Here is a 25,564-nt window from a genome sequence, read left to right as displayed (position 1 = left end):
TTATTGAAATAACATTTTAGGTCTACATGTTAAAGCCCAACTAGGGACAAGAGCTGAAAATGAGCAATAACTATAAACTCTCTGTGCAACACAGATTAATAATAAAATAAATTTTTTTAAAAATGTAAAAAGAAATTAACAAATAAAAAAATAAATATTTAAATATATATATTTTAAAAAAAACAGGTAACTTTGACTTTGATTTGCTGCTGTGTTTAATGGCTAATTGTAAGGTCATTTTTTTCCAGTTTCCAATAAAACAAAATATACAGTTGTACATAGCCTACAATTACATTTTGTTAAATTCGCCCAGTTACAGGCTAGATGGAAAATGTGTAGCCTTGGGTCATGATTTTTTTAAATCAAAAATTGTGTAACATTTAATGAATCAGAATTTAAAAAAAAAAACAACAACTACTTAGCAATAAACCTTATTCTGATTCTGAATGTAATGGCGCATTTTCCTGTCCGATATTTACTCTCTCATTCACCAATGTGTTGCTGACTGAAGGACAATAGCCCACATACACGTTATCCCGGGGTCTCCTTGGTCTGACCATCCAACCGGGGCTCGATGCCCTTCAGCTATTATACCAGCATCCGCAACATACGATGGACACGTCACGCCAGTCAATGACGTAGGCGGCATAGTAGAGTATGAATGAGTAGACCGAGCGCGAGAGACTTGACTCAGAGACAGTCAGAGCACTGAGCGACACGAGACACTATGAAGCTGTGAGACATTTTGTTTCCTCTGATACTTTAAAATATTACTTTATCCTAAAAAAAATACTAATTACTTCATCGACTTGAGAGCACAATGGCACGAGGAGAGGGCGCAGAGCAGTACACGGCGGGTTTACTACCAGTCAAGCCTATAAATACAGAAGTCAAGACAGCAAAGGTAAGAGGAAGGACTCTTTTTTTTTTCATTTATGGTTTCATTTTAAGGTGTCCCCGCTTTATTCGGGAGCGTTAAACGGGCGCCTAAATTGAAGCAACATCTGATAAATGGGGTTACTTCCTCTCGGCGTGTATTTCAAACGCCCCCCTGACTCGTCCTCGGTATTTGAATTTCACCCGGTCCATCCACCTGTCCTCGTGCCGACTTTAAAGGGACCACATCGTATTTGAACGTCTCATCCAAACCGGACAGTATTGCTATAACAGCAGCCTGGTAGTGATGACAGATGTGCTGCAGAAGCGTGACGTGGACGAGATGCCACAGCTCCAGAGCTTCATGATGCATGATCCGGTTGGTTTGAAAGTCTCAAATTAAGCGTGCATTCAACACTGGGATTTGTATTGTTAATGATCATCTCTTTAAGTGCTTCTACAGAGACTTGAAACCAGTCTAAAAGCCTCAAGGGACTCTTATTAGCAGCTGTATGTGTCTAATAGTCTGCAGATGATTGTGTGTTTTTGTATTTTATATGAAAAACTGTGGAAGCACTGCATTTTATTTTTTATATCTACATCATGTCTGCTCTGTTGTGCCCCTTTTAAATAGTAATATTAGATCACAGGGCATTTCACCTGTACAAAATGCTTAGAGCGTGTGCAATCTAAACTTGTCTGTAAATGATTGTACAAATATACCTTAAATACAGCTGACAGAAATTTGATTAGCATTTTTACTGCATTAAGACATTTTGTGGACAAAAATTTTAAGGATATAAACAAGAAAATAGTCCAATCTACAGCTCTTATTCAAATAGAAAACATTTCATGTATTGTCTCTCTATATTTCTTTACTTGAATCCAGAATCTTTGTGTAGTTTTGTCTGCCCACTGCTTTATGTTACACTGCCCATGATTTTCCCAGTCGCCTACAGGCTCTACCCCTTCATGTATCTTTAGTTTCATTCCCACATGATAGTCATGCCAGCGTGGACTTGTCACGCTGAAAGATCCGGGTGGAGATAACAGGAGGCAGCGATTTGCTCTCAACATGAGGTGATGCTGCCTCTGTGTCTGAAGCGGACGTGGATCAGAGTGTAGAGACTCCCTTGCTGACATCATGGAGCCCTGTACAGGTGATTGGCTGTGGCTGTTGGATGTGATAAGACTCTAAGCAGTCTGCTGGCAACTCAGCATGAAATGTCACACTACCTCAAACATCCTATTGCCAGAGCCAATAGCAGAGTCTTTGTGGTGTAGTGTGTGTGAACTGTAGTAACCCCGCAGTTTCACACCACTGTCTGACTGTGGTGTACATGGCCAGGACCACATCAGGGGATTTGTCTCTAATCTGCCGTTCTGAGCAGTGGGGTGATGGAGGTTAGCCAATCTCGGTCCCTCGTGGTAACAGGTTGTTTAACACGGCATCAGTTATTCAAAGAGTTCTGGACAGAGGGATGGATGAAGCAGAAAATGGAGATTAAATGAACTCCAGAGCACAGAAGAGAGTCCACACTGTCCGCATCACTTTACCTGACCTGAAAGCTCCTCTGGGAATGTGCACAAACTGTTATAAAGCCAAACTAACTCCATTACTGTCCTCCCCTCTCTTTGTCTTCCAGCCAAAGGAGCAGAGGAAAGGTCTGTCTGTGTGGAACAAAGTGAGCTATGCCATCGGTGGGGCTCCATACCAGATCACAGGCAGCGCCCTGGGCTTCTTCCTCCAGATCTACCTGCTGGATGTGGCTCAGGTGATTGACAACAGACGCACAAATAGAGCAAAAGCACACGTGCATGTATAAAAAGTCATTTTGTATAACTGTAAAAAGTTGTAGGAATACTTAAAGTTGCAAACTGCATGCCCTTTATACTCCCCATTCTTTAAAACAAATCATTTGTGGATTCTGCAGCACCCAAATTAGAGACTCATTTCCTTATCTTTGCATTTTTCCCCGTAGTTGTGCATACTGATTAACCCCAAGGCCAGAGTGTGTGTTCGCTCTTCTCAGCCCTGTATCAGTCTTTACCCCGCAGTGGCCGGTCAAGCGCATTAACCTGGACTCCTACTGCTTTGCTTTGTTACTCAATTAGGAAATTAGACGTTTCCACTGTACACAGTAGGACCTTAAATAGAGGCCATTCAGCTCCAGAGATGAGAGCATTACAGGGGCTTTGAATGCCACTTTGTTCATAAACAAACGACACAGTTGTTTATTTCACCGCTGCAGTTCTAAAGCCTTGAAATGTCTCTGTAACCCCATTGGTGTCGTGGCACCTTTGACTCATTCACAAGCTGTTCCACATGACGTAGTATTTGGCATTCTTTTTGTTTTGGTTTCACTCTTTTTTTCCCTATTTCCCCCCCTTAGCTGGATCCCTTCCATGCCTCTATCATTCTGTTTGTGGGCCGTGCCTGGGACGCGGTCACAGACCCCACGGTGGGTTTCCTTGTGAGCCGGAGTAGATGGACCAGCATTGGCCGCATGATGCCGTGGTAGGTGTCTGAATGTCACAGCAGCACGTGCATTTTAGATTCACACATATTAAAGGATAATGTAAGGTAATATTGAGTGGGGTGAGAATGGTGAGGCAAAAGTACTGACAAAAATTAGCTCACGAGCAGTTGGCAGTAGCCATGGCAACAGGGTTGGCTGCTGAGGAATAATGAGTGGCAACAGTGTGAGAATATAGTCTGTATGAAACACAGTGCATGTAATGTGTGCATCAGAAATCAGTATGACCTTTTAAAATGAGCAAACAGCAGCTGAAGCAGCGGCATTCGTTAGAGTTCGTCTTCACTTTTTTCTAGACGCAGATATGTGCAGCTGTTTTAGCTTTAGTAAAGAGAAATGTGGTTCATTTTTTTGAATTGATTTGGCATTAGTACAGTTAAGTGTCCTGACACACCAAGCTGACAGTTGGCCTTCCATCAATGTTGAGTCATCGGTGAGCGTCTGTCGCACTAGATTTTGCGGTGTGTCCTACACTAGTTGGCCCTTGTGGGTTTGTTTTTGGCCGGTTCAGATTATTGATTCAGCGTTGGAGCTAGCAGAGCCTATTGGGACTTGAAATCACTCTAACTGGCATTTCAGCTTAGTGCACAAGAAGAGAAAGGAAAGTGAGGAACGCAAACAAACATTTGTTAAGAGGGCATGAGATCCAAAGAAGGATTTGTTTTTTAGCTACTGGGCTATTTAGCATAAACACACTGTAATTCTTTGTGCTATTGTTTGCTGGCGCACAGTAAATATAATTTGTTTTCATGTCTGGTTGCGTTATTAACATGCTAACCGGCTAACTAGCATCTTGAAGCCTTTAGTTGAACAGCTGGAAGAACTTTTAAGCTTTTAGCCAAATATTTACAACCATGTTTACTTGCCGGAGGAGGTTTCCTTCATGGTCTTTGTTAGCACAGCGCTGGGTTTCTCGGTGTGTTACCTCCATCAGTGGATCAATGAGAAATCTAATATTTATTAAGTCACATTAAAGCCAAAATTTAATTGTTCCCTTGAAGCATTTCTGCTCATTGATTTGATTTGTCTACAAAGATCTAACAGCTAAAGATATTTAAGATGTACAGTATATATGAGCAGTCTCACAGTGTGCAGCATATCCTCAGTGTGTGAATGTGTTTAACTGTTGTACGTGTTAACCCTGTGACTCACTGGCAAGTGGCGACCAGCTGGCATCCTGTCAAGGGAATCTCTACCCCTTTCCAGTGCATGCTGGGATTGGCTTGATCTGCCTGCAACCCTGAACAGACCAGATATGTTCTCATATATTTTTACCTTAAGCACTGACAAGTTCGACACAAAGCAAGGGAAAGGTTTTAAAATTGTAGAATTCAAATGGTCTGCTTGAGGGAGTCCGTCTGTAAAGAAATGGATGAAAGATGATCTTGAGGTTCTCCTTGTGCGGTGAAATAGAACGCAGTTTCTTTTATAAATGTGTGTGTGTCGGAGGAGAAGGAGAGCATGAAATACGGTGGCAGGATGTGGCAGTGTTACAAGTCCGCCTGGTTCAGAAGAAGTCGCCTCAGGCCATGATTTGCACAGGAACCGATTGAAATATTTTACTGGCATTTCTCTCACATGATGTCACGGTGATATCTTGAGCATCGTGGGTATTTGAGTCAGAGATGCCGGCTGTGCTGCACGCTGTCAGTTGAGGTGGGGGAGGGGACTCTACCGGCTTCTGCTGTGATTGGTCCAACCCACAACACACCATCAGCTTCAAACCAATAAGGGTGTGTGTGTGTGTGTGTGTGTGTGTGTGTGTGTGTGTGTGTGTGTGTGTGTGAGATTTCCTTTGCTGTATGGGAGGGGATTTTTTTTGCAGAAGCAGAGAGAGGTTACCTTGGGTCAAGAGGCATGCTTCATGGAAATAATGGAGGCCGTTGTTAAAAAGGGAAACATGTACATGATACTGTGCAGTTGGGGTTACTTCTCAAATTAAAGGGAAACAACCAGCTGTCAGATAAGAACACACAGATGCCTTTTTATGTCCTCACTCGCTCCTCTGTGCTAAAAATGTTTTGCAGAAAGATATTGTTACGTGACACCGGAATTGGACATTTAGCATTGTCTGCATATTAAACATTAACAGGTTTTGCTTTTAAACTGGTTTAGTGGATGTTCCAGTGCTTTACTGGTCTGATCTGTGGTGTGTGTTCAATATCTCACGCCAGTGTGCAAAACCGTTGCAACCTGGCCTCCATTGCCAGATAAATTAGCTCTCATTAACCTAATTCACTCAGACATTAGAGGGAATCAGGAGGTGCTTTCTTTCTTGTTTCCCAAATGTGTCACACAAGAAGGGGGGCGGGGTGGGTTATACGACCACGTGCGAGTGCAGCAGTGTCATGTTCAATCAAGACACAACCCCCTGTGTTCAGTGACGTGGCTCTCAGGGAGACTCAGCACTTCAAGGGCCAGTGTGTTTGGTTTGTCTGTTTTGGGCTATTAGGACCAGCTCCCTACGTAGATATAAACAGGCAATTCTAAGCTAACGAAATCACAATGATTCTTATTTTCAGGTGAATTTACACTAAGAAAACATACTTATTATATTAAAGTGCATTTCTGCAGATGTATCCCCACAAATCCTACACATTGGACTTTTCATCTCTTTGTGCAGCATTCGTTTTTTTTATTTAGGTTTTCTTCTTTAAGAAAAGATTGCTGAGCCTGCCTACGTAATGCTAATGTTATTTATTTAAACATCGGATATTTACCATCGGTAACGGACGTGCTGCTTGGTTGGGAAGCAGTGGCACTCAAGTGTCTAACACATGGCATTCTTGGAGTTTAATCCCACATTGTGAAGACGTTTTATCATATTGCTGGTATTTCCACCCTTGCTTGAAATGATCATTTTACAGACATTACAGCAGCACTATTGTGCTCTCTAAATTCAGAGGTTTTTGCAGATCTGTGAACACAGCACAGACGGGGCTCTTTTTTCCTCAGCAGCAGTGACCTACAGAGTGGATAATTGGCCTGTCGAAGCCATTCAGAGCTGATCAGATTAGAGAGGAGCAGCTGCTGCAAGTGAATGCAAACTTTTAGGCCCAGCAAAAGGGATAGTTAAGGAGTTTCACTTTCAATACTCCTGACTTTCTCCTGCTCCACCTCTGCCACAAGTGCGCTCTGCACTCCGACAGCATGGTCCTATAAATAACCTAACGTGTGCATATTCCAATAGCACTCCTGCGGAACAGTTTAGCACCAAAACTGTGGCAGATTTTTTAATCGTGGCGGGCTGCCACAAATAAAGGAATATGTAGGAAAGCCTGGGCTAATAAAATCACTGACTTATTATTTCAGCTTTGCTTCACCTGATAGGGTGTGTTGAGGCACAAAATAAAAATTATTGTACTGCTTCTCTTTACTGCCCTGCAGCAAAAGACTGAGTAAGACTGTAAAGAAACACAGTATGATATCCTCATGCTCGTGGGGAGTTTTAGCTGGACTGTAGTCTGTTTTGAAAACAAGTTTTTGTAGTGGCACCAGCTTCTCTGACTGAGGTCAGCTGGAGGACGTACAAAGCTGAGGAAAAGGCTGTTAAGACCGAGTTGGGTGAGAGCAAGGTGGGCCAGAGTGGCCTCACCGTCGGTTCAGCCCACCCTCATCTCCTTCTGCAGCCCAGACTGAGCCCTTTCTCCACACACGAGCTCTAACAAGGCAGGATTAGGGGGATTATTCACAAAGCGGCAGGGAGAAAGTAGCAAAGAAGTGGCTGCAAGGGAGGAAAAATGAAAAGCGGGGGTAAAGCTGCAGTAACAGTTGGCAGAATTCATTAAACAGCAGGCTGATCACACTTTTTGTTTCAAGCCAAACAGTACAGAATGTAAAGAGGAACCACACTGTAGTGATTTCAAATGAGAGGAAAATACTCTGGCTTTGTCTAAAAATACATATTTGCTTATTAAAAACAATACAAATGAACTTGATAAATTTATCAAACTGTCTCCTATCCTCCGCTCTTTTCTTCCCAGGATCCTTTTCTCTACTCCGTTTGCGGTGCTGACTTACTTCCTAATCTGGTACGTGCCTCCTTTCGAGCAAGGGAAGGTCATCTGGTATCTGATATTTTACTGCCTCTTCCAGTCGATGCAGACGGTTAGTATGTCATGTTGACACTCTGTTGTACTTCTCCCCCCTTGGTCCCAGTGTGTACACTAGCCTAACTTTGTGTTTGTGTACATTTGCAGTGCTTCCACGTACCATACTCAGCTCTCACCATGTTCATCAGCAGCAACCAGAAGGAGAGGGACTCTGCCACTGCTTACCGTACGTCAGCTCTCCTGTGAGATCAAACGCTTTTACATGTGAGTTATCTTTCAGGAACTGACGCTCAATTTCTGTGTTGCTCTCAGGTATGATGGTGGAGGTGCTGGGCACAGTTCTGGGCACCGCAATCCCGGGACAGATAGTAGGTGGTGCGGCGAATTGTCCCACTGAGCCTGATGAGCCTAACAGCAGAAACGGAACTGTAATGAACGCGACCGGAGTTTCACTGGAAGAGACGGTGAGCCTCTGGAGTCTTTTGCATTGTTTCAGATAAATGATGATATTTACATAGAGTGTTTGCATGAGTGTTTGTCCAAGCTAATGCTGTCCTCTCTGTCCTCAGAAACAAGCTTACTTGGTTGCTTCAGGGGTCATCTGCATCATCTACATCGCCTGTGCTGCCATATTGTTTTTGGGTGTGAAGGAGCAAAAAGGTATGAATCCATTAAATACCAGGAGAAGTTCTTAATTTGCCAGTGCCAAAGCTGAATACTTTAAATGTCTAAAGCAGAGCTGTGGACTTCAGACACAGATTTGGACTGGAGTCAAACTTGAGTCATGAATCTGAGGATTTTAGACTCAACCTGATAAAATTTAAAAAAGACTTGAACACCAATGACTCATGACTTCACTTGGATTTAAATCTCACTTTCCTGAAATAACTCTGAATCAATCTGACAGCAGCCAATCATGTTGTATGAGCAGTCACACTAAAAGACAGATGACAGATACCTTAGATCATCACTCAGACTGCAGGATGCAGAACTTTTGGGGCAAATCAATGCAAATAATTGTGACTGTATCACACAAATAGCATGGCATCAGTGATGGCTGCACAATGACTTGTTTAGGACTTAAAATGAAAACTTAAAGACCAGGATTCAGGACTTCATAGCCAAAATGTGAGTCTTACTGGTGTCTTACAATACCATGACGTTCCATTTCTGATGTAAAGTTTGTATCAGTTTTCCTTGGGAGACATTTGTCACTGTTTCCTTATCACTAACTGTTCAAAAAAATGTCAAAGTGGCGGCCACATTTCTGGCAGACACTAAATGTCTGCCAGAATTCATGAAATTAATCAGACATTTACCAGAACATTGTTTCTCATCATAATGGCTCTGCATTGTGCATTGAATTTCTTACAGCAAATATTTTCAGCTGTCTTTGTTCTGTTTTCCTCCACCTTTGATTACAGAGTGCGGGCGGAAAAATTCTCCGCTCACCTTCCGTCAGGGCCTGTGGCTGGTGATGAGTCACGGACCGTACGTCAAACTGGTCACTGCCTTCCTCTTCACCTCTCTGGCATTCATGGTAATATTAAAGTTTTTATGAAACTCTTAGTTGAAGGTATGATTCAACATTTTGGGAAATATCTATGCCTCGTTATCAAGAGTTAAGGCCTTTGCACACCGAGTCCTTTTTTTTCAGGATGCGTTTTTTTAAAATCTGTCATCCGGGAAAAAAATCGTTTCGAAAGATTCCGATGTGATTTATTCTATTTGTTGCAAAAATTTGCAATACGTGACAAAATAAAAAGACACACATCCTCTTTTGCCTCTCTCCACTGAAGTTACCTTTCTGGCTGTCATCACTCCCTCCCTGTCTTTCATTTGGCACTGCAGCTGCATGAGAGGGACAGAGCTGTCCTCCCTCTCTGTCCTCCACATTCTGTGTGCAGTCCACATCCTCCTCCTCTTTATCATCATCCACCTGAATCTTACTATCTGACCTGTTCAAAGTGAACTGATGATTCTGTGTGCCCCTTTCCTCTGTCTTGTTGTAACTGTGTCCCACTGCCACATTGTCTTCACTGATTCTTGGTCAGACAGCTCTCTAAAGACTTCTGACAGATTCGAAAAACGCAGAAAATGGAACTTGTTCCAAAAAGTTTTATGAAGGAGGAAGGTTTCGGACTCAGTGTGCGAACATGATTGACACAACCTGAGGTAAAAAAAAAAGGACTCGGTGTGCAAAGGCCTTTAGAGGAGAAGACTGAAGTCATGCTATTGTCTCACTCTCATCTGGCAGACGCACAATGAAAGCAGAGGGGCAACTGTGCACCGTCACTGAATGTCCATTAAAAGTGATTATTTTTTCCACAGAAAGACCGCAGTTATTATTATAAGTGTCTGAAGTGTGTCTTTCACCTTTTGCTTGATCTTGAATGTTTGTTATTGCATCTAAGTCTCAATCAAGGAGAAGTCTCGTTCTGAAATCTCATGTGGCAGTTACACCACCAGTTTCCTGAGCTTCATGGCCTTGCAGCAGCTGGCTCACCCTCTGCTTCTCGCTCTCCTCCTCCCCTCGACAAATTAGTAGAAGCTCAAAGGCCTCATTCCCATTGCTGAAATTAGCTAAATAATCATCCACGACACTGGAAATCTTTAAGATAACAATAAGAAACACTTTCTGTACTCTGACACAACACACTATTCCCTTTCACTTGCGTCTTATTAGATCTCAGAATGAGACTTGTTGCAGGGAAGCAACACAAAATGTAAAGACACTTCAGACACTTCTGATAAAAATCTGAGCCTGGACATACAGTGATGGTGCACATTTGCCCCATCTGGCTACATAGCAGGCACAACGTGGCTGCCAGCTGCAGCCCTGTCTCTCAACACTGGACCCATTTCAAAAAATGTTGTTCACATCTGTCACTTAGACACAAAAACATCAGAAAATAGGGTCCAGGTTGAAAAATGCCAAAGTTACCCTTTAAATGAAGCTACAGCCCTGAGACCTTTAGCTTAGCTTAGCTTAGCTTAGCTTAGCTTAGCTTAGCTTAGCTTAAAGACAAGTGGAAACAGCAGTCCAATGGTAAGACCACAACATAGCGTTTTTAAATTTTGGCTTTTTATAGATCAAACAAGCAAGATATGAAGTGTGTTTCCCACAATGTTGAACTGTTCCTTTATCTGTAACTGTAGTTTGCATAAAACTGACTCTTCTTCATTTTTTTTTTTTTTTTTTACAGCTAATGGAGGGAAACTTTGCCCTCTTCATTACCTACGCTCTTGGCCATAGAAAAGACTTCCAGAATATTCTCCTGGTCATCATGGTGAGTGTTTCTATTTTCCACTCAAGGACTGTTTACCTCCACGTCAGAGCCCTAATCAGTGTGAGATCTGGAGGACATCAACCTTGTTTGACTATCCTTGTGGCACAGAGTAAGCTCCCAGTGTTTGAGGGGTTTTCAGCTCGTACTCTGAGGCCTTTCCTCACGTGAGGAGACGCATGGTACTGGGGCTGAAAGGGCAGATTTTCAGGGTGAGAGGAGGTGTTGTTTGGACTCCTGGGAACCTGTCTCCCAGTCACACACTCGCTTGGCGTTAGCAGGACATCGAGGGAGAGACAGGCACACAGTAAAGCTTTTGTTGCCCTGGCGATCTCTCACTGCCACCATGGGAACTGCCACCATTGGTTGCGTCCTCCTCTCCATTCTCCGCTCGCTGTTTTCTGCTCTGGTGCTTTTCCCTCTGATTGGGAGTGGAAACATTTTTTGGACACTATGTGTCATATTTGGAGAGGTGGGAGTTGAGAGGGAGGAAGGAAATATTTCCCGTCATATTTGCCCAAAGTTGATGTTCATGTTATTTCTCATGCTGCCAAGTTGTCAGTAGCAAACTTAAATGTGGCCATTTAACACTGCTTGACCAAGTTTGACCAGGAGGTCGAAGGTCAGCCGCCCCCTGCAGGGACAAGTCAAGAACAAAAAAGCAAACTGCGCCCCTGTTCCCTGACCTCTCCTGCAAGGGCGCTTTTATTCTTTCCACTTCCCACATTTTTCTGAATTTTAATGAAGCCTAGTCAGAATGTTGATTTCAGGATATAGTTATTTTATAAATTGCTATTTCACACAATCCCTTTAATGTCTGCTAACTGAATATTTATTTACCATAATTATCATTTAGGCTGCAAGTTGTGCAAATAAATATTTCTGTCTGTTAAATTTAGCTCCATAAACACAACATAATTCATATGGCTCAAGAATTTTCCTCTTTATTTGATTAAGCTAATCTGGCTAGTGGCTAATGGCTGGTCTAGCACTGTTACCTCAAAGCAAGAGGGTTCCTGGTTCAAACCCAGGGTGGGGGAGCCCTTCTGTGTGGAGTTTGCATGTTCTCCCTGTGTCAGTGTGGGTTTTCTCCAGGTACTCCGACTTCCTCCCACAGTCCAAAGACATGCAAGTTAATGTGTGACTCTAAATTGGCCATAGGTGTGAATGGTTGTCTGTCTCTGTGTCAGCCCTGTGACAGTCTGGTGACCTGTCCAGGGTGTACCCCGCCTCTCGCCCAGTGTCCGCGGGTTGCTCTGGCTACCCCGCAACCACTGACAGGATAAGAGGTTACGGAAAATGAACGTATGCATGAGTAATCTCGCTAGGCTAAACTGCTTCATGTGTCTCAATGATTCCAGATAAATCACATCCCTTGTCCTTCTGCAAGCATGCATAATTAGATTTAATGAAACAGCAATACTGAGAATTCTGTCTCACGTTTTTTTCCAGCTATCGGGGACTCTAACCATCCCGTGGTGGCAGTGGTTTCTGACCCGGTTTGGGAAGAAGACGGCATCTTACTTTGGCATAGCTGTGAGTAAAAAGAAATGCTTTTTTGGTTCAACAAAGGCATTAAGTCAAAAAGTGTGTTTTATGGAATTGCTCACATCCGTGTGTCTCTTTCCACAGTGGGCAGTACCCTTCATGATCCTAAGCGTCACCGTTGGGAAAAACCTGATTCTTTCTTACTTGGTCGCAGTGGCGGCAGGTGTGAGCGTGGCGGCAGCTTTCCTTCTGCCTTGGTAAGCATGAGTTTATCCACAGATCAGGGTTTCCGTTAGAAAAAGTGGTGTGAGTCCATGTTTCCTGGATGATTTCATTGAAAGAAATTCCAGTCAACTGTTATCTGTGTGCATTGGTCTTGAAAACAACTGATAGGCAGGCTATATAAAGAATGACATCATCAAGACATGTTTAAAACATTTGTCTATTGAAAAAAAGGCTGCTTTTTTTTATACATTATATTCTCATGTGCGTAATAACTATAGACTTATAAATGTATCTCCACTTCCTCCCACTTCCTCCCACTATAAAAAAATAAAGACAAAATTTCACGGATACAGCTGCTGCCATCTTGCTCTGGTGACGTCACTTGGAGCCAGAGTCTGCGCAGCAGTGATCCTTGCAGTATCAAGTTCCCATCCAGTCAATCATGAGCAGCACCATTGAAAGCGAGCACACTGATAGGCACACATAGCTGTCAATCATGATGTCAAACCCACTCTTTAGAGCATCACATAGTTAATAACACCAACCTTTTTAGAAAGAACAAACACTTGAACACACCAGGGTGATAAGAGCTACTTAAAATGACAGAAACCATCTTTGGGAAAAATTTATTTGACACGTAATTTGATTTTCCCCTTTTGGGCCCATGTGCGACCCTCTAACAGGGAGGGGGCGGGGTTAATGACCTTCACTGCAACCAGCCACCAGGGGGCGATCGAGATGTTTTGGCTTCACTTTTGGGGAGCTGTCATGTCCTCCATCTTTATTAAACAGTCTTTGATAATAATGCTATTTCAGAAGTAAATAAATAAATATAATGTTAGCCTACGTTCATTGGGGGAACATATAAACACAAAGAAATTACTTGAGCTTTAGACTGACATATTGTTAGATCAAATAAAAGAAATCTATTTGCAAAAACCCAGAAAATAAATGTAGGTCAACCTGGCCTTATTAATTACTTTGATAAATTAGTTCTAACCGCCTTTAAATCAAATAATATAGGACATTTCTCTTCTAAAATAATAAAAAATAATAATAAAAAAAAATCAAATTAAACATCTTACTATATGATGACGAAAACTCTGTCTGTGTCTGTGTGTCTGTTCCACGTTTTTCTCCTCACTGACTTGGTCAATCCATGTGGAATTTGGCACAGTGGTAGAGGGTCATGGGAGGATGCGAATGAAGCAATATTACATCAATTGGCCAAAGGGGGGCGCTATAGCAACCGATTGAAATTGCAAACTTTGAATGGGCACATCTCATGCCCTGTATGTCGTAGAGACATGAAACTTTGCACAGAGATGCCTCTTCTCATGAGGAACAAATTTGCCTCAAGAACCCATAACTTCCAGTTATATATATTTTCCGCCATTTTGAATTTTTTGACAAACACTTAAAATCGATCTCTTCCTAGGAAGTTTGACCGATCTGCATGAAACTCTGTGAACATAATCTAGGGACCAATATCTAAAGTTCCCTCTTGGCAGAAGTTGGAAAACTTGCCAAAACTGAGCTTCTATAAGGCAATGAATATTGCAGAGGGTGTGGCTCATCACATAAAGGTGTATAAAATCTCAAGGGTTTCACCCATCACCACGCAACTTTGTAGGCATATGACCACACATAATCTGAGGGGACCCCTCTATTATTGACCCGATCAAACAAAATGGGGGCGCTAGAGAGCTAATTTCTTATCTAGGCCTAACCGCCATATCGATTTTTACTAAACTTGGTGTAGAACAGGACGCCTCAAGGTGACTGGAGAAATTTAACTCTAATTGGCAACTGGGTGGCGCTATAACAACAGAAAAATGCTTAAAATGGCTAAAATGCAACCGGTCACTGTGGCTCCCCCTGTGGACGAATATTTTGTTGTTGTTTTTTAATTTTTGGTATGACTAAGTCATGGTATGGTATGCTGTACATAATCACGGAAACTGTCAGTGTGTCATTCTGTCTGTCAGTCATTCTGTCTGTCCCACGTTTTTCTACTCACTGACGTGGTCAGTCTTTGTGAAACTGTACATAGGCATTGAGGATTGGCATAGGTAGAAGGTGACAAAGCTACCAATGGGTATGGACTAGTTGAAAACAAAGGGAAAAATAACCATAACCTATTGTTGGCTCCCATGATTTCACTTCTAAGCACACACTTTTTCGGACCAATGAATGGAATTATTTTCATGGCACCCGATGAGCAGAGAGATATGCAAGACTTAGATTGATTTTCCTGGTTAAAAAAAGAAAAATTACTGTATATCCTGCCACAGAAGCCATCCCTGGATTTGTACGCAGATGTGGATCTTTGTTGACTGTGTCAAGTTTTCCTCTAATTGTCATATTTGTGCTTGTAGGTCGATGCTTCCTGATGTAGTGGATGACTTCAAGGTGAAAAACCCAGACGTCCACGGTCATGAAGCCATCTTCTACTCCTTCTATGTGTTCTTCATCAAGTTTGCCTCTGGAGTATCCCTGGGTATCTCAACACTCAGTTTGAAGTGAGTTAGCTGGTCCATATGTGTAGCCATTTTGTCCTACAATTATTTTCATTTACATTTTTTCCCTCACTGTCTACTAAAGTTAAGTCTCCACTCAGTTTACGTCTCTAACATTATATGAGATTAGCTCCGTTTTACAGCTCATCAGTCCAGCAGTCATGTGTTCAACAATCATATGATCCTCCACTTTACAGTCTTGCCAGACTGTACTCATATCAGCTCAACATTTCTCCCTCTATCTGCATTTTTTCGCAGATTTGCTGGTTATGTGACTGGGGCCTGCTCACAACCCGAGGCGGTCAGTTTAACCCTGAAGGTTCTGGTTTCACCTGTGCCTGTGGGTCTGATAGCTGTGGGACTTTTGATATTGAAGACCTACCCCATTGATGAAGAAAGGAGGGAGAGCAACCAAAAACTACTGCAGAAAATCCTGTAAGTGAAAAGCACACACAAGCACCTAACACTACTATACAGAGGTTAATGCTTGATTCGTGATAACCAAACAAGGCTAGAAACGTGCTGTTGTGCAGCAGGACTCGTGCTACATTCAGTTCTGCTCCATGAACCTGAGCTAAATTTTAATGAAACCTTTGAGGAAAACTGTTTTGCTCCAGTGTTGGCATGAGTTATTCATCCTGTCTGGACAAGCCGAGTCCTTTGTGTGTGACTCCTGGCTGTTCTTCATCCTTTAGCAGAGACTCTGAGTCAGAAACGTCAGCGCTTGGAAGCAGTGTGTAGCGGCAGAGGACGAGCCAACCACCACAGCTGCTTTAACATGTTTGCACAGGCTGTCGAGGGACACAACCACCAACTATCTGGACTAACAGAGGGAGACCACAGACCACTGCTGCCCAAACACTATCAGCATTAACCAGCTCCCTCTGATGGATCACGCAGGTTTACGTCGCCCTCTAGTGGTCGGCCAATGGCATCGTGTGGGATTCAAGTATTTTTTTCTGATGTCCTTCATCTCCAGCTGTGTCCCAATTAAACTCCATCTGCTGAAACTAAAAAGCAGACACAATTTACAGATTTCCACGATGTATTGTTTTGTCAGACAGTGTAGAAACAAAATCCTGGGTTAGTGTCTGTTCTTCGTCCTTTCACTTCACTTTCACTCACAAATATATTTTTTCCTTTTAGAGGTTTTCTGTCAATATTTAGCTGAAAGTACAGTAAAATCTGATCACCTTATCATTTCAAGGAGGATAAAACACTTTTTCGTCAGCATTTAACCAACTACAGCTACTTAGGTTTTTTGATTCATGGGCGTTGTGGTCATTTTAAGTTGGTGGAGTTTTACTCACCAAAGAGAACTCAAACTTGTTTTTCCAAAGAGTTACGACTTTGTTTACTGAGATGTTCCTGTAGCTGCAGTGTGATTGCATTGTGGGACAACAACTCTCATCACCTCCAGTGTGAATACACTGCATACCGAAATACTAGGTTGAATTTGGGACACAGTTTGTGATTTGCGGTATTTTTATGAAGTATTTATTTGCTGGTCAGACAAGATCAGACTGGAGTGTGAGATTACCTGTGATGTTTACTGTTTCTTAGGTCACTTGTGTTTGACTTTCAGACAGTGCTCTGAAGGAACTATACAGTATCAGCCCTTATTAATAAAGGGCATACCAGCACTATTCCACTAATTGAAACTGTATGAAGCTATGCTACAATTTCTACTTTTCCTTTGGTGTTGTTTCCTATAGTTCATTTCAGAAAGGCAAAAACTTTAAGTGTACTTCTTCTGAAAGGGGAAAAGGCACCTTGTGGTATAATGTACTGTATGACTGAATCACTGCCTTACACACACATCTTGAGTAATTAGTTGCAATGAGATTGTCTGTTGAACTCAGATTATATTTCTTTTTGCTACGAAGAAGGATTTCCATCTCATCTTTTTGTGCTTTAACATTTCAGCCAATCTTCGTCAGGATTGTTAGATTTCTGAATGTGCTTTCACTGCGGAGTCAACTCCAGTATGAAGTAATTTCATCTAGCATGCTCTCACTTCCCAAAGGGAAGAAAAATGCTTTAATTAAATATTTATTTAAATTATCTAAGGGATTTACATTCTTGTGAAAGCACACTGACAGTGAGTGGTTTTTGATGGATGAGTGATTTTCAAGTCCTATGGAAAACATTTGAGAACATCAAAATGGTGGTTTTATTTTTTTCTTTTTCTAAGAAAGAAAATATCACGTTGCTATGTTGTGATAAACAAGCTGCCTTTACAGTGTTGTGACTCTTAAAACAACTGCCCAAACCCAGTTTTTGTGTTGTGAAGGTGTGAAGGAGACATCTGTCCTCACTTTAGATGGCTTGATTTAACCACACATGATATCCTTATTTGTTATAAATTAAATAAGTTATTAGGATTTCTGAGAAATTTCTTTGAAACTTTATATATTCCTGCATAGTTTTCATTTGAAATTTCTCTAAATGAACTGTATGACGCAGATTACATTTCACCCTGGGTCTCCATGGTGTTTAAATGCTGCTTTATGTATAATATGTAAATACTTTTTTTTTCTAAGTTTGACCTTGATGAGCAATATATAAAGCAGTGAGGGGGCAAATTAATGTGCTGTAAATTTGTAATTAAGTCTGTGAATAAAGTTGGTTGAAACAGAAGAACCTGTGTGATGTCTTTACGATATCCAAAACTCTACCCCATATAGCATTTCTAATTACATTTATTCTTTAATCTTTTTTGACGGTTGAATATAAACACATGCTTACCAAAAGAAAAAGCGATCGGTCCTCAGCTCGGCAAAGATGATCACATACTCTAGGGGACACTCATCTCCCCAATATTCAAATATGCACAAAATAAAGAAAAAAGTTTGCAATGCCTCAAAAGGTAACAAGGCACTGTCGTCCAAAATAGTCATCAGCAACTGTGATCATAATCATAAAAAATGTAACAAATTGCTGTTATCATTACCAGTGCTTACTATTGCAGGGTACTGCAATTTTGCAGGTCATTTGTGAAAGTGGAGCTGCCATAGCCCCAACAAAAGCAGTTGCTCAACTGCTGTTGGTAGGTACAAACAATGTCAACACTGCCTATCAACTGAATTACTTTCAAAAGATTTACAAAGTGGAAGCTAAAATTAATATGAATATTAAGTAGGCTAAATCAAAGCTTTTGCAAAGTGTAAATATCATTGAAAATGTAATTAAAAAAGTCATAGTACAGTATGTGATAAAAAAAAAAGTCTTAGTAAAGTATGTGATAAAAAGTCAATATAGTATGTGAAGAAAAGTCATAGTATAGTATGTGATTTTAAAAAGTCATAGTATAGTATGTGATAAAAAAAACATAGTATGGTATGTGATAAAAAAAGTCATTGTATAGTATGTGATAAAAACTCATAGTACAGTATGCCATAAAAAAAGTCATAGTATAGTATGTGATAAAAGAGTCATAGTATAGTATGTGATTAAAAAAAGTCAGAGAAAAGGATGCCATAAAAAAGTCATAGCATAGTAGGTCATAAAAGTCATAGTATAGTAGATCATAAAAAAGTCATAGTATAGTATGTGATTAAAAAAAATCACAGGAAAGTATGCCATGAAAAAAGTCATAGCATAGTAGGTCAGAAAAAAGTCATAGTATAGTATGTCATAAAAAAAAGTCATGTATACTATGTGATTAAAAAAAAGCCATAGCATAGTATGTGATAAAAAAAAGTCATAGTATAGTATGTGATAAAAAAAAGTCATAGTATAATATATGATTAAAAAAGTCATGTATAGTATGTGATAAAAAAAAGTCATGTCATAGTATGTGATAAAAAAAAGTCAAAGTATAGTATGTGATTAAAAAAATCATAGTATAGTATGTGATAAAAAAGTCATAGTATAGTATGTGATTAAAAAAAGTCAGAGAATGGTATGCCACAAAAAAGTAATAGTATAGTAGGTCATAAAAAAGTCATAGTATAGTATGTGATAAAAAAAAGTCATAGTATAGTATGTGATTAAAAAAATCATAGTATAGTATGTGATAAAAAAGTCATAGCATAGTATGTGATATAAAAAGTCATAGTATAGTATGTGATAAAAAAAGTCATAGTATAGTATGTGATAAAAAAAAAAGTCATAGTATGGTATGCCATAAAAAAGTCATAGTATAGTATGTGATGAAAAAAAGTCATAGTATAGTATGTGATAAAAAAAAGTCATGTCATAGTATGTGATAAAAAAAAGTCATAGTATAGTATGTGATTAAAAAAAATCATAGTATAGTATGTGATAAAAAAAGTCATAGTATAGTATGTGATTAAAAAAGTCAGGGAAAAGTATGCCATAAAAAAGTTATAGTATAGTATGTGATTTAAAAAAAAGTCATAGTATAGTATGTGATTAAAAAAGTCAGAGAAAAGTATGCCATAAAAAGTTATAGTATAGTATGCCATAAAAAAGTCATAGTATAGTAGGTCATAAAAAAAGTCATAGCATAGTATGTGATATAAAAAGTCATAGTATAGTATGTGATAAAAAGTCATAGTATAGTATGTGATAAAAAAAAAAAGTCATAGTATAGTATGTGATAAAAAGTCATAGTATAGTATGTGATAAAAAAGTCATAGTATAGTATGTGATAAAAAGTCATAGTATAGTGTGTGATGAAAAAGTCATATATAGTATGTGATAAAAAAGTCACAGTATAGTATGACACAAAAAAAAGCATAGTATAGTATGTGATAAAAAAGTCATAGTATAGTATGTGAGAAAAAAAGTCATAGTATAGTATGTGAGAAAAAAAATCATCGTATAGTATGTGATAAAAAAGTCATAATATAGTATGTGATTAAAAAAAGTCAGAGAAAAGTATGCCACAAAAAAGTCATAGTATAGTATGTGATTAAAAAAAGTCATAGTATAGTATGTGATAAAAAAGCATAGTATAGTATGTCTTAAAAAAGTGATAGTATAATATGTGATAAAAAAAAAATCATAGTATGGTTTGCCATGAAAAAGTGATAGTATAGTATGTCATAAAAAAGCATTGTATAGTATGTCATAAAAAAGTGATAGTATAGTATGTCATAAAAAAGTGATAGTATAATATGTGATAAAAAAAAAATCATAGTATGGTTTGCCATGAAAAAGTGATAGTATAGTATGTCATAAAAAAATCATAGTACAGGTTGTGTTAAAAAAAAAAGTCATAGTATAGTATGTCACAAAAAGTCATAGTACAGGTTGTCATAAAAATGTCATAGTATAGTATGTTATAAATAAGTATAGTGTAGTTTGTCATAAAAAGTGAAAAATGTCATAAAAGTCATAGTTTTGCATTTCTTTTTAAAAGTCATAGTATAACAAGAAAAAGTCGAAAATGTGTAAAAAGTCGTAGTATATCTTTAATAAGTTTTTAAGTCAATACGTTTTGGGGTTTTTTAGTCATAGTGTAGTATATCTTTAAAAAGGAATGGCATATTTTGTCATACAAAAGTGATAGTAGAGAAGCCTGTCTCATAAAAAGTTAAATAATAATAATAATAATAATAATAATAATAATAATATTTAAAAAAAAAAAAAAAAAAAAAAAGCCATAGTAGAGTAAAAGTAAAGTCTTAGTGTGTGTGCACTTTTCCTGTGCACACAGAAAGATTATTTTGTATTAAATCAGTTAGAAGAAATAAAACTTCAAAAACAACAGTGAAACAGGTTTTTACTGCTTAATCATTTCACTCATTTCTCCACAAGTCAGCCTGTTTCCAAAAACTTTCCAGCTACAGTGATTGTATAAAGATATTGTGACTGGAATCAAGAAAATGATGAAACGAAGAAATGCTCAGCCAAAGATAATTGCCACTGCTTCCTTTACAAAATAAAAACCAACCAAAGGAAGCATGACTTCGCATTTTCTCCAGCAATCCATCCATGCCTAGTCATCATTGCCACTAATTACCTCCAGCCGTGGCTGAGCGCTGGTTTTACGCGCAGATAGAAAAGGAAAGGAAGACGGACAGCAGTCTGTTGCGATGAAAACAAAGTGGCATCTCTATATTTTGTGGAGTGTTTTATCACTTGGCCTCCTCAGCTGTGCAGTGGACACTTATGAATCTCCATTTAGCAGACGGAAAAAGGTTTTCAAACTGGGAACGCCAAAATCCAAACCAATCAAACAGTCTCCGACAGGTGACAGAAAATCCTCTCAGAGGTTACCTGCCAGCATTTCTCCATTGTCTCATCTCGGAGCCCGATCCCTGCGCCCAGGGGACCATGAGACAAAGATCCAGTCGGACTTTGCTTACCTCCAAGACGTTTCTGTCACCTGCTCCACGTCTGACTTTGTGGTGCGGGTCAAACCAGCTTTCTACGGTCTGGGCGCAGATGCAGAGGAGCTGAAATTAGGCAGCTCCTGCAAAAGCAACGGGGTCCTCAGGCCATACGGGGACCTGCTCTTCATGTATCCTCTGACAGCGTGCGATGCCGTGCGTGGGGTAAGACTAGTGTCATTTGTTTCCAGACTCTACCTGCATAATCTTAAAATCACAACCTCTGACCCCTCCTGACAGGCGCCCCGCGGCTATCTGCTCTACAAATTCGTGCTCCATTATGAGCCGTTGCCAAAGCGTTTCCCAAGCAGAGCGCACAGGATCAGTGTCGACATTGAATGCCGTTATCCAAGGTTAGACTTGTCTCTCGGTCATTTTCAGCATCATGTGTGTGAAAGACTATTTATTTACAACCTCCAATACCTGTCCAGGAATAATCACGTGTACCAACTGACTGTGCAGCCCACCTGGGAAACTGCTGTTGTGCGTAAAAGGCTGGAAGGAAGTCCAAATGACTTTCAGATGGAGCTGATGGACGGTATGTTTACAGGACTTTGGATGAAAGAGATTAAGAGCTGCTTCGGTTTTCAGTGCAAATATATTTTAAAAGATTATGTCTGTTTAGTGGTTTCAATTGTTGTGATTTATGTTAATAACCTCGTAGATTCATGGAGCAGACCAGCCCAGTCCCAGGTGTACCAGCTTGGAAAGACTATTAATTTCCAGGTCTTTGCTCCTCATCTCCCAACTGGTGGAAAACTGTACATCAATACCTGCTATGCTACGCCATCCAGTGGCTTTAAATCATCTCTCAAATACAGCATCATTGACAATTTTGGGTGAGTGTTTTGCACAGTAATGCACTTACAATCTTTTGGTTTACCCCTGGTGTCCTGATTTGCGATTAAATTGAGACTGGCGTGATATTGTTGTCACCCATAGCTGCATGCTGGACAGCAAGAGGGACCCAGGGGCCTCCCAGTTCATCTCTCGAACAGACAAGACCCTGAGATTCTCCCTAAAGGCTTTCCAGTTCACCTCTGACCCTGACACGGAGGTGAGCAAGGGGTATAACTTGAGCTGCGGGTTAAGTTAACTAGTATACCACTCTGAAAGTTCCCCAGTTGATCATTTATTTATTTATTTTTTTTAACAAACACAATAAATAAAAGCTTAAACATGCAAACGAGGCATTGTCTAATTAGGTATACATTCATTTGCAGAAGAAAGCAGAGAAACTGTGTGATGGTACACTGGGCATTTAATAAAATAATATATAATAGAAGAAGATAATAACAAGTTCTAACAGCTCATACACTGTACACATGTTTATACATCAAATAAAATGACAGTATAGTTACAGTCTCCAGTCCAGTCACCGGATCAGTCACTTTCTCCATGAATTTTACATTTTATTAGATCTGGGGGTTAGTTTTGTTTCCATCCTTTGGTTATCTGTGTCAGTGCTGAGGTTCTCAAGACTCTGAATAGATATTTTTAATCTTGACAAAGAGTAGCTGGAGATTTTCCCAAAATTAAATGCTCCGCTTTTAAATACAGAGGGTTTTTTTTTTAATCTCCTCCATCAATGTAAACACTTTCAACCACTATGTGTTTAGCTGCTGTTTCCATTTTTTAGGTCAGTATTCACTGCAGATTATTCGTCACATCTGAGGACCCGGGTCCTGCTCACAAATCATGCACCTACAGAGGGAACAGGTGAGAGTTGACGCTACAAATTAAATTTCCATTCTAGGTATATAGTTGATTTTTCTGGATTTAGCATATTTGTCCATTTGTCATTACAGGTGGACAGCCCTTACTGGGGACAACTCCATATGTGAATGCTGTGACTCACAGTGTGTGACCTCTAAAAACCGGAGGGCCATGATGGAAGGTATGTGGCAGTGTTTTCAAAAAATGTTTAGTCTCAAATAATCCATTCCTACTCAGAGAGACTGGGTTGTTGTGGTTGTTTCAGTTGCACAAGTGTCTCCAGCTGACTGCTCTCTTATAACTACCATAGTGATCGTACATTTTCTTGTGATGATTAAAAATGGCTCCATCTCTGACTTTACTTCAAGGCTCTGTCAGCACTGGGTCGCTGTTGGTCTCTGATCAGCCGTATGCAGCAGAAGACGGCTTTCTACCAGTCAGCATGAGCAGCCAAGGCGAGGCCACCATATATCATTACATCGATGAGCCGCACAGTGATGAGAACCTGCGGGAGAGTGAGGATGTAGTACAGTATGATGATGAAGAGGACTACACAGATGAGGAGGAAGAGGAGGAGGCGTTTGAAGAAGATGAAGAGGAAAGTGGAGCAATCTTTGGAGTGATACCAGAGCCTGATTTTGATGAGTTAGTGGAGCAGGATGAGAAAGAGTCTGTAGTGAAGGTTTCAAATGAGTTTGAAGAAGATGGGTCAGGGTATGTAGGTGAAGAGGAGGAGGGATCTGAAGGAAGAGAGGATGAGATCCATCTGAATCAGAAGGAAGCTGAAGTGTTGCGTCACTGGGTGCAGGTGGAGCAAATGTTACCAACACAAGTCGGCCCACAGAGAGAGTTACAGCTGCTGGTACCTGGAGGGGAGGAGGAAAATGGGAAGCGTAGAGGCAGAGGTGAAGAGGATGACAGGATGAAGGCCTCTGAGGTGGAGTGGAAGGATGACGAGGGTTTAGCAGATTTAGTAGAGGATGGTGAGGTGACGTGGTATTTCACATGGAGGTAGCATTAGCTCAATGAGTCGATCAGTGCTCTGCTCAGACTGTTGTAACTCTCCATTACAGAAGAATATTCTGACTTGTTTCAATAAAAACATGAAAATGCAGTTGATGGACTCTCTTTCGTCATGACTGGAAACCAAAATAAGTCAATTAAAAATTTTAGGCATCTTAAACATTGTGAATTCCAACAGCTGACATACAACAATCAGCCACAACACTAAAACCACTAACAGGTGAAGTGAATAACATTTACTTCCTTTGGTGCCGTGGATGTTCCACTCACCCAAACAGTTTACAGACCAAGTACAACGACACTCCCAAATAGCATCCCAATCCAATAGAGCGTCTTGCAACCCACAGGACTCAAAGAATCCACCACCAACGCCCAGAGCCCAGTTGTTCAGAAGTAAACTGACTGGAGTTTGGCTGTCGGATAGAAATCCTGACAATGGGTTGTTCAAAAGAAAAAAAGGGATTCTGAAATTGGATTATATCACTTAATCGAGTGTGGGTTTGATCTGGATCAAACCTTAAGTATGTGTTCAAAACTCTTTAGTAGGATTTGGATACCTTTTATCCAAAAAAAGGATTATCTTAATCCTAGTAGATGGTTGGATTCAGAATGGATTTCAGGTACAGAATGTTATAAAACTTTTAAATTGGCAAAATACTTTGCACTAGATTTGTTTAACAGTTGCTGTGATAGAGTAAATAAAGTAGACATCAGGCTACCTATTGTGCCTTTCAGTACAGTAAAGTTAACAAAAAGATGCTGTCCCCAGAAAATATCCCACAAATAGCTGTCAAAATCAAAGAAAATGATTTAAAGTTATAATCTCAAAGATCTTTGTTATGTTGTCTTTGGGCACCTATTGCCATAACTGCAAATTGCAGTGTGTTTGTTGGCAGACATCCTACGTTTAGCTCTAAACTTTTCCAGATTACCAAATCTGGATAACTTTGTATGTTGATCAAGGTGATCCAATCTAATGTTGCTTTTAAAAACTGGCACAAAAGTAAAATGGTTTAGCTGATCCTGGACAGCAAAACATGGGACTTCCAATTACATTTTTTGGACAACTGGGCGCTGGTGCCAGACATAACAGGAAAACCACAGAGGTCCTACGTCTATGCCTCAACAGGTCAAAGCCAAGTACGATCCAAGGAGGCCCCACTGTGGATCAGACTTTGCTCTGAGATACCAGGCACGTCCCGTGGATGCTTGGTCGGATTGGGATCTGGGGGATTTGGAGGCCAGGTCGACACTTTGAGGTCTTTGTCACTTTCCTCAGGCTAGTCCTGAAGAGTTTTTGCAGTGTGGCATATCACTGCCATCGGAGAGTGCTATTGCCACGAGAAGGTGTACCTGGTCTGCAATGGTGTTTGGGTGGGTGGTGCAGGTCAAGTGGCATCCACATGAATGTCAGGACCCAATGATTCCCAGCAGATCATTGCATTGTAACAAGAAGATCAGTGTTATCCACTTCACCTGTCAGTAGTTTTAACATTGTGGCTGATTGCTGTAGAATTAAGCCATGTCAATATTATTACT

The 25,564-nt window shown here is 40.3% G+C and overlaps 2 protein-coding genes across 4 annotated transcripts; both read left to right on the top strand.

The window, feature by feature from the left end:
* Positions 1-674: 674 nt before the first annotated feature.
* Positions 675-17,627, top strand: mfsd2aa (MFSD2 lysolipid transporter A, lysophospholipid a). 3 transcript variants are annotated; one of them, XM_050062058.1, is made up of 14 exons: positions 675-904; positions 2,523-2,651; positions 3,270-3,394; positions 7,397-7,520; positions 7,613-7,691; positions 7,778-7,929; positions 8,035-8,125; positions 8,890-9,005; positions 10,672-10,755; positions 12,205-12,288; positions 12,385-12,497; positions 14,844-14,987; positions 15,243-15,419; positions 15,683-17,627. In XM_050062058.1, exons 1-14 carry the CDS (start codon positions 821-823, stop codon positions 15,723-15,725), a joined length of 1,545 nt encoding a protein of 514 aa, XP_049918015.1. In that variant the 5' UTR covers positions 675-820; the 3' UTR covers positions 15,726-17,627. The 3 variants fall into 3 exon arrangements, with proteins under 3 accessions (XP_049918015.1, XP_049918014.1, XP_049918016.1); XM_050062057.1 differs by having other exon boundaries at positions 677-904; positions 15,680-17,627; XM_050062059.1 differs by lacking the exon at positions 675-904 and adding an exon at positions 979-1,255 and having other exon boundaries at positions 15,680-17,627.
* A 2,925-nt stretch (positions 17,628-20,552) lies between these two features.
* Positions 20,553-24,183, top strand: si:ch211-67f13.7 (uncharacterized protein LOC565426 homolog). Its single transcript, XM_050061931.1, has 8 exons — positions 20,553-21,451; positions 21,527-21,639; positions 21,718-21,824; positions 21,951-22,125; positions 22,229-22,343; positions 22,926-23,005; positions 23,095-23,183; positions 23,371-24,183. The coding sequence occupies exons 1-8, from the start codon at positions 20,990-20,992 to the stop codon at positions 24,015-24,017; spliced, it is 1,788 nt and encodes a 595-aa protein (XP_049917888.1). The 5' UTR covers positions 20,553-20,989; the 3' UTR covers positions 24,018-24,183.
* Positions 24,184-25,564: the final 1,381 nt, after the last annotated feature.

Source organism: Epinephelus moara, chromosome 14 (assembly GCF_006386435.1).
Source record: "Epinephelus moara isolate mb chromosome 14, YSFRI_EMoa_1.0, whole genome shotgun sequence".
NCBI classification, from domain to species: Eukaryota; Metazoa; Chordata; class Actinopteri; order Perciformes; family Serranidae; genus Epinephelus; species Epinephelus moara.
This window is presented reverse-complemented; position numbering and strand designations above follow the sequence as displayed.

Bases quoted from the DNA above. Each gene is read 5' to 3' on its own strand.
- mfsd2aa (XM_050062057.1), top strand. From the start codon at position 821: ATGGCACGAGGAGAGGGCGCAGAGCAGTACACGGCGGGTTTACTACCA. The intron at 905-2,522 runs GTAAGAGGAAGG...TTTGTCTTCCAG, and splicing joins CAGAAGTCAAGACAGCAAAG to CCAAAGGAGCAGAGGAAAGG. The intron at 12,289-12,384 runs GTGAGTAAAAAG...CTCTTTCCACAG, and splicing joins CATCTTACTTTGGCATAGCT to TGGGCAGTACCCTTCATGAT.
- si:ch211-67f13.7 (XM_050061931.1), top strand. From the start codon at position 20,990: ATGAAAACAAAGTGGCATCTCTATATTTTGTGGAGTGTTTTATCACTT. The intron at 21,452-21,526 runs GTAAGACTAGTG...CCCTCCTGACAG, and splicing joins CGTGCGATGCCGTGCGTGGG to GCGCCCCGCGGCTATCTGCT. The intron at 23,184-23,370 runs GTATGTGGCAGT...CTTTACTTCAAG, and splicing joins CCGGAGGGCCATGATGGAAG to GCTCTGTCAGCACTGGGTCG.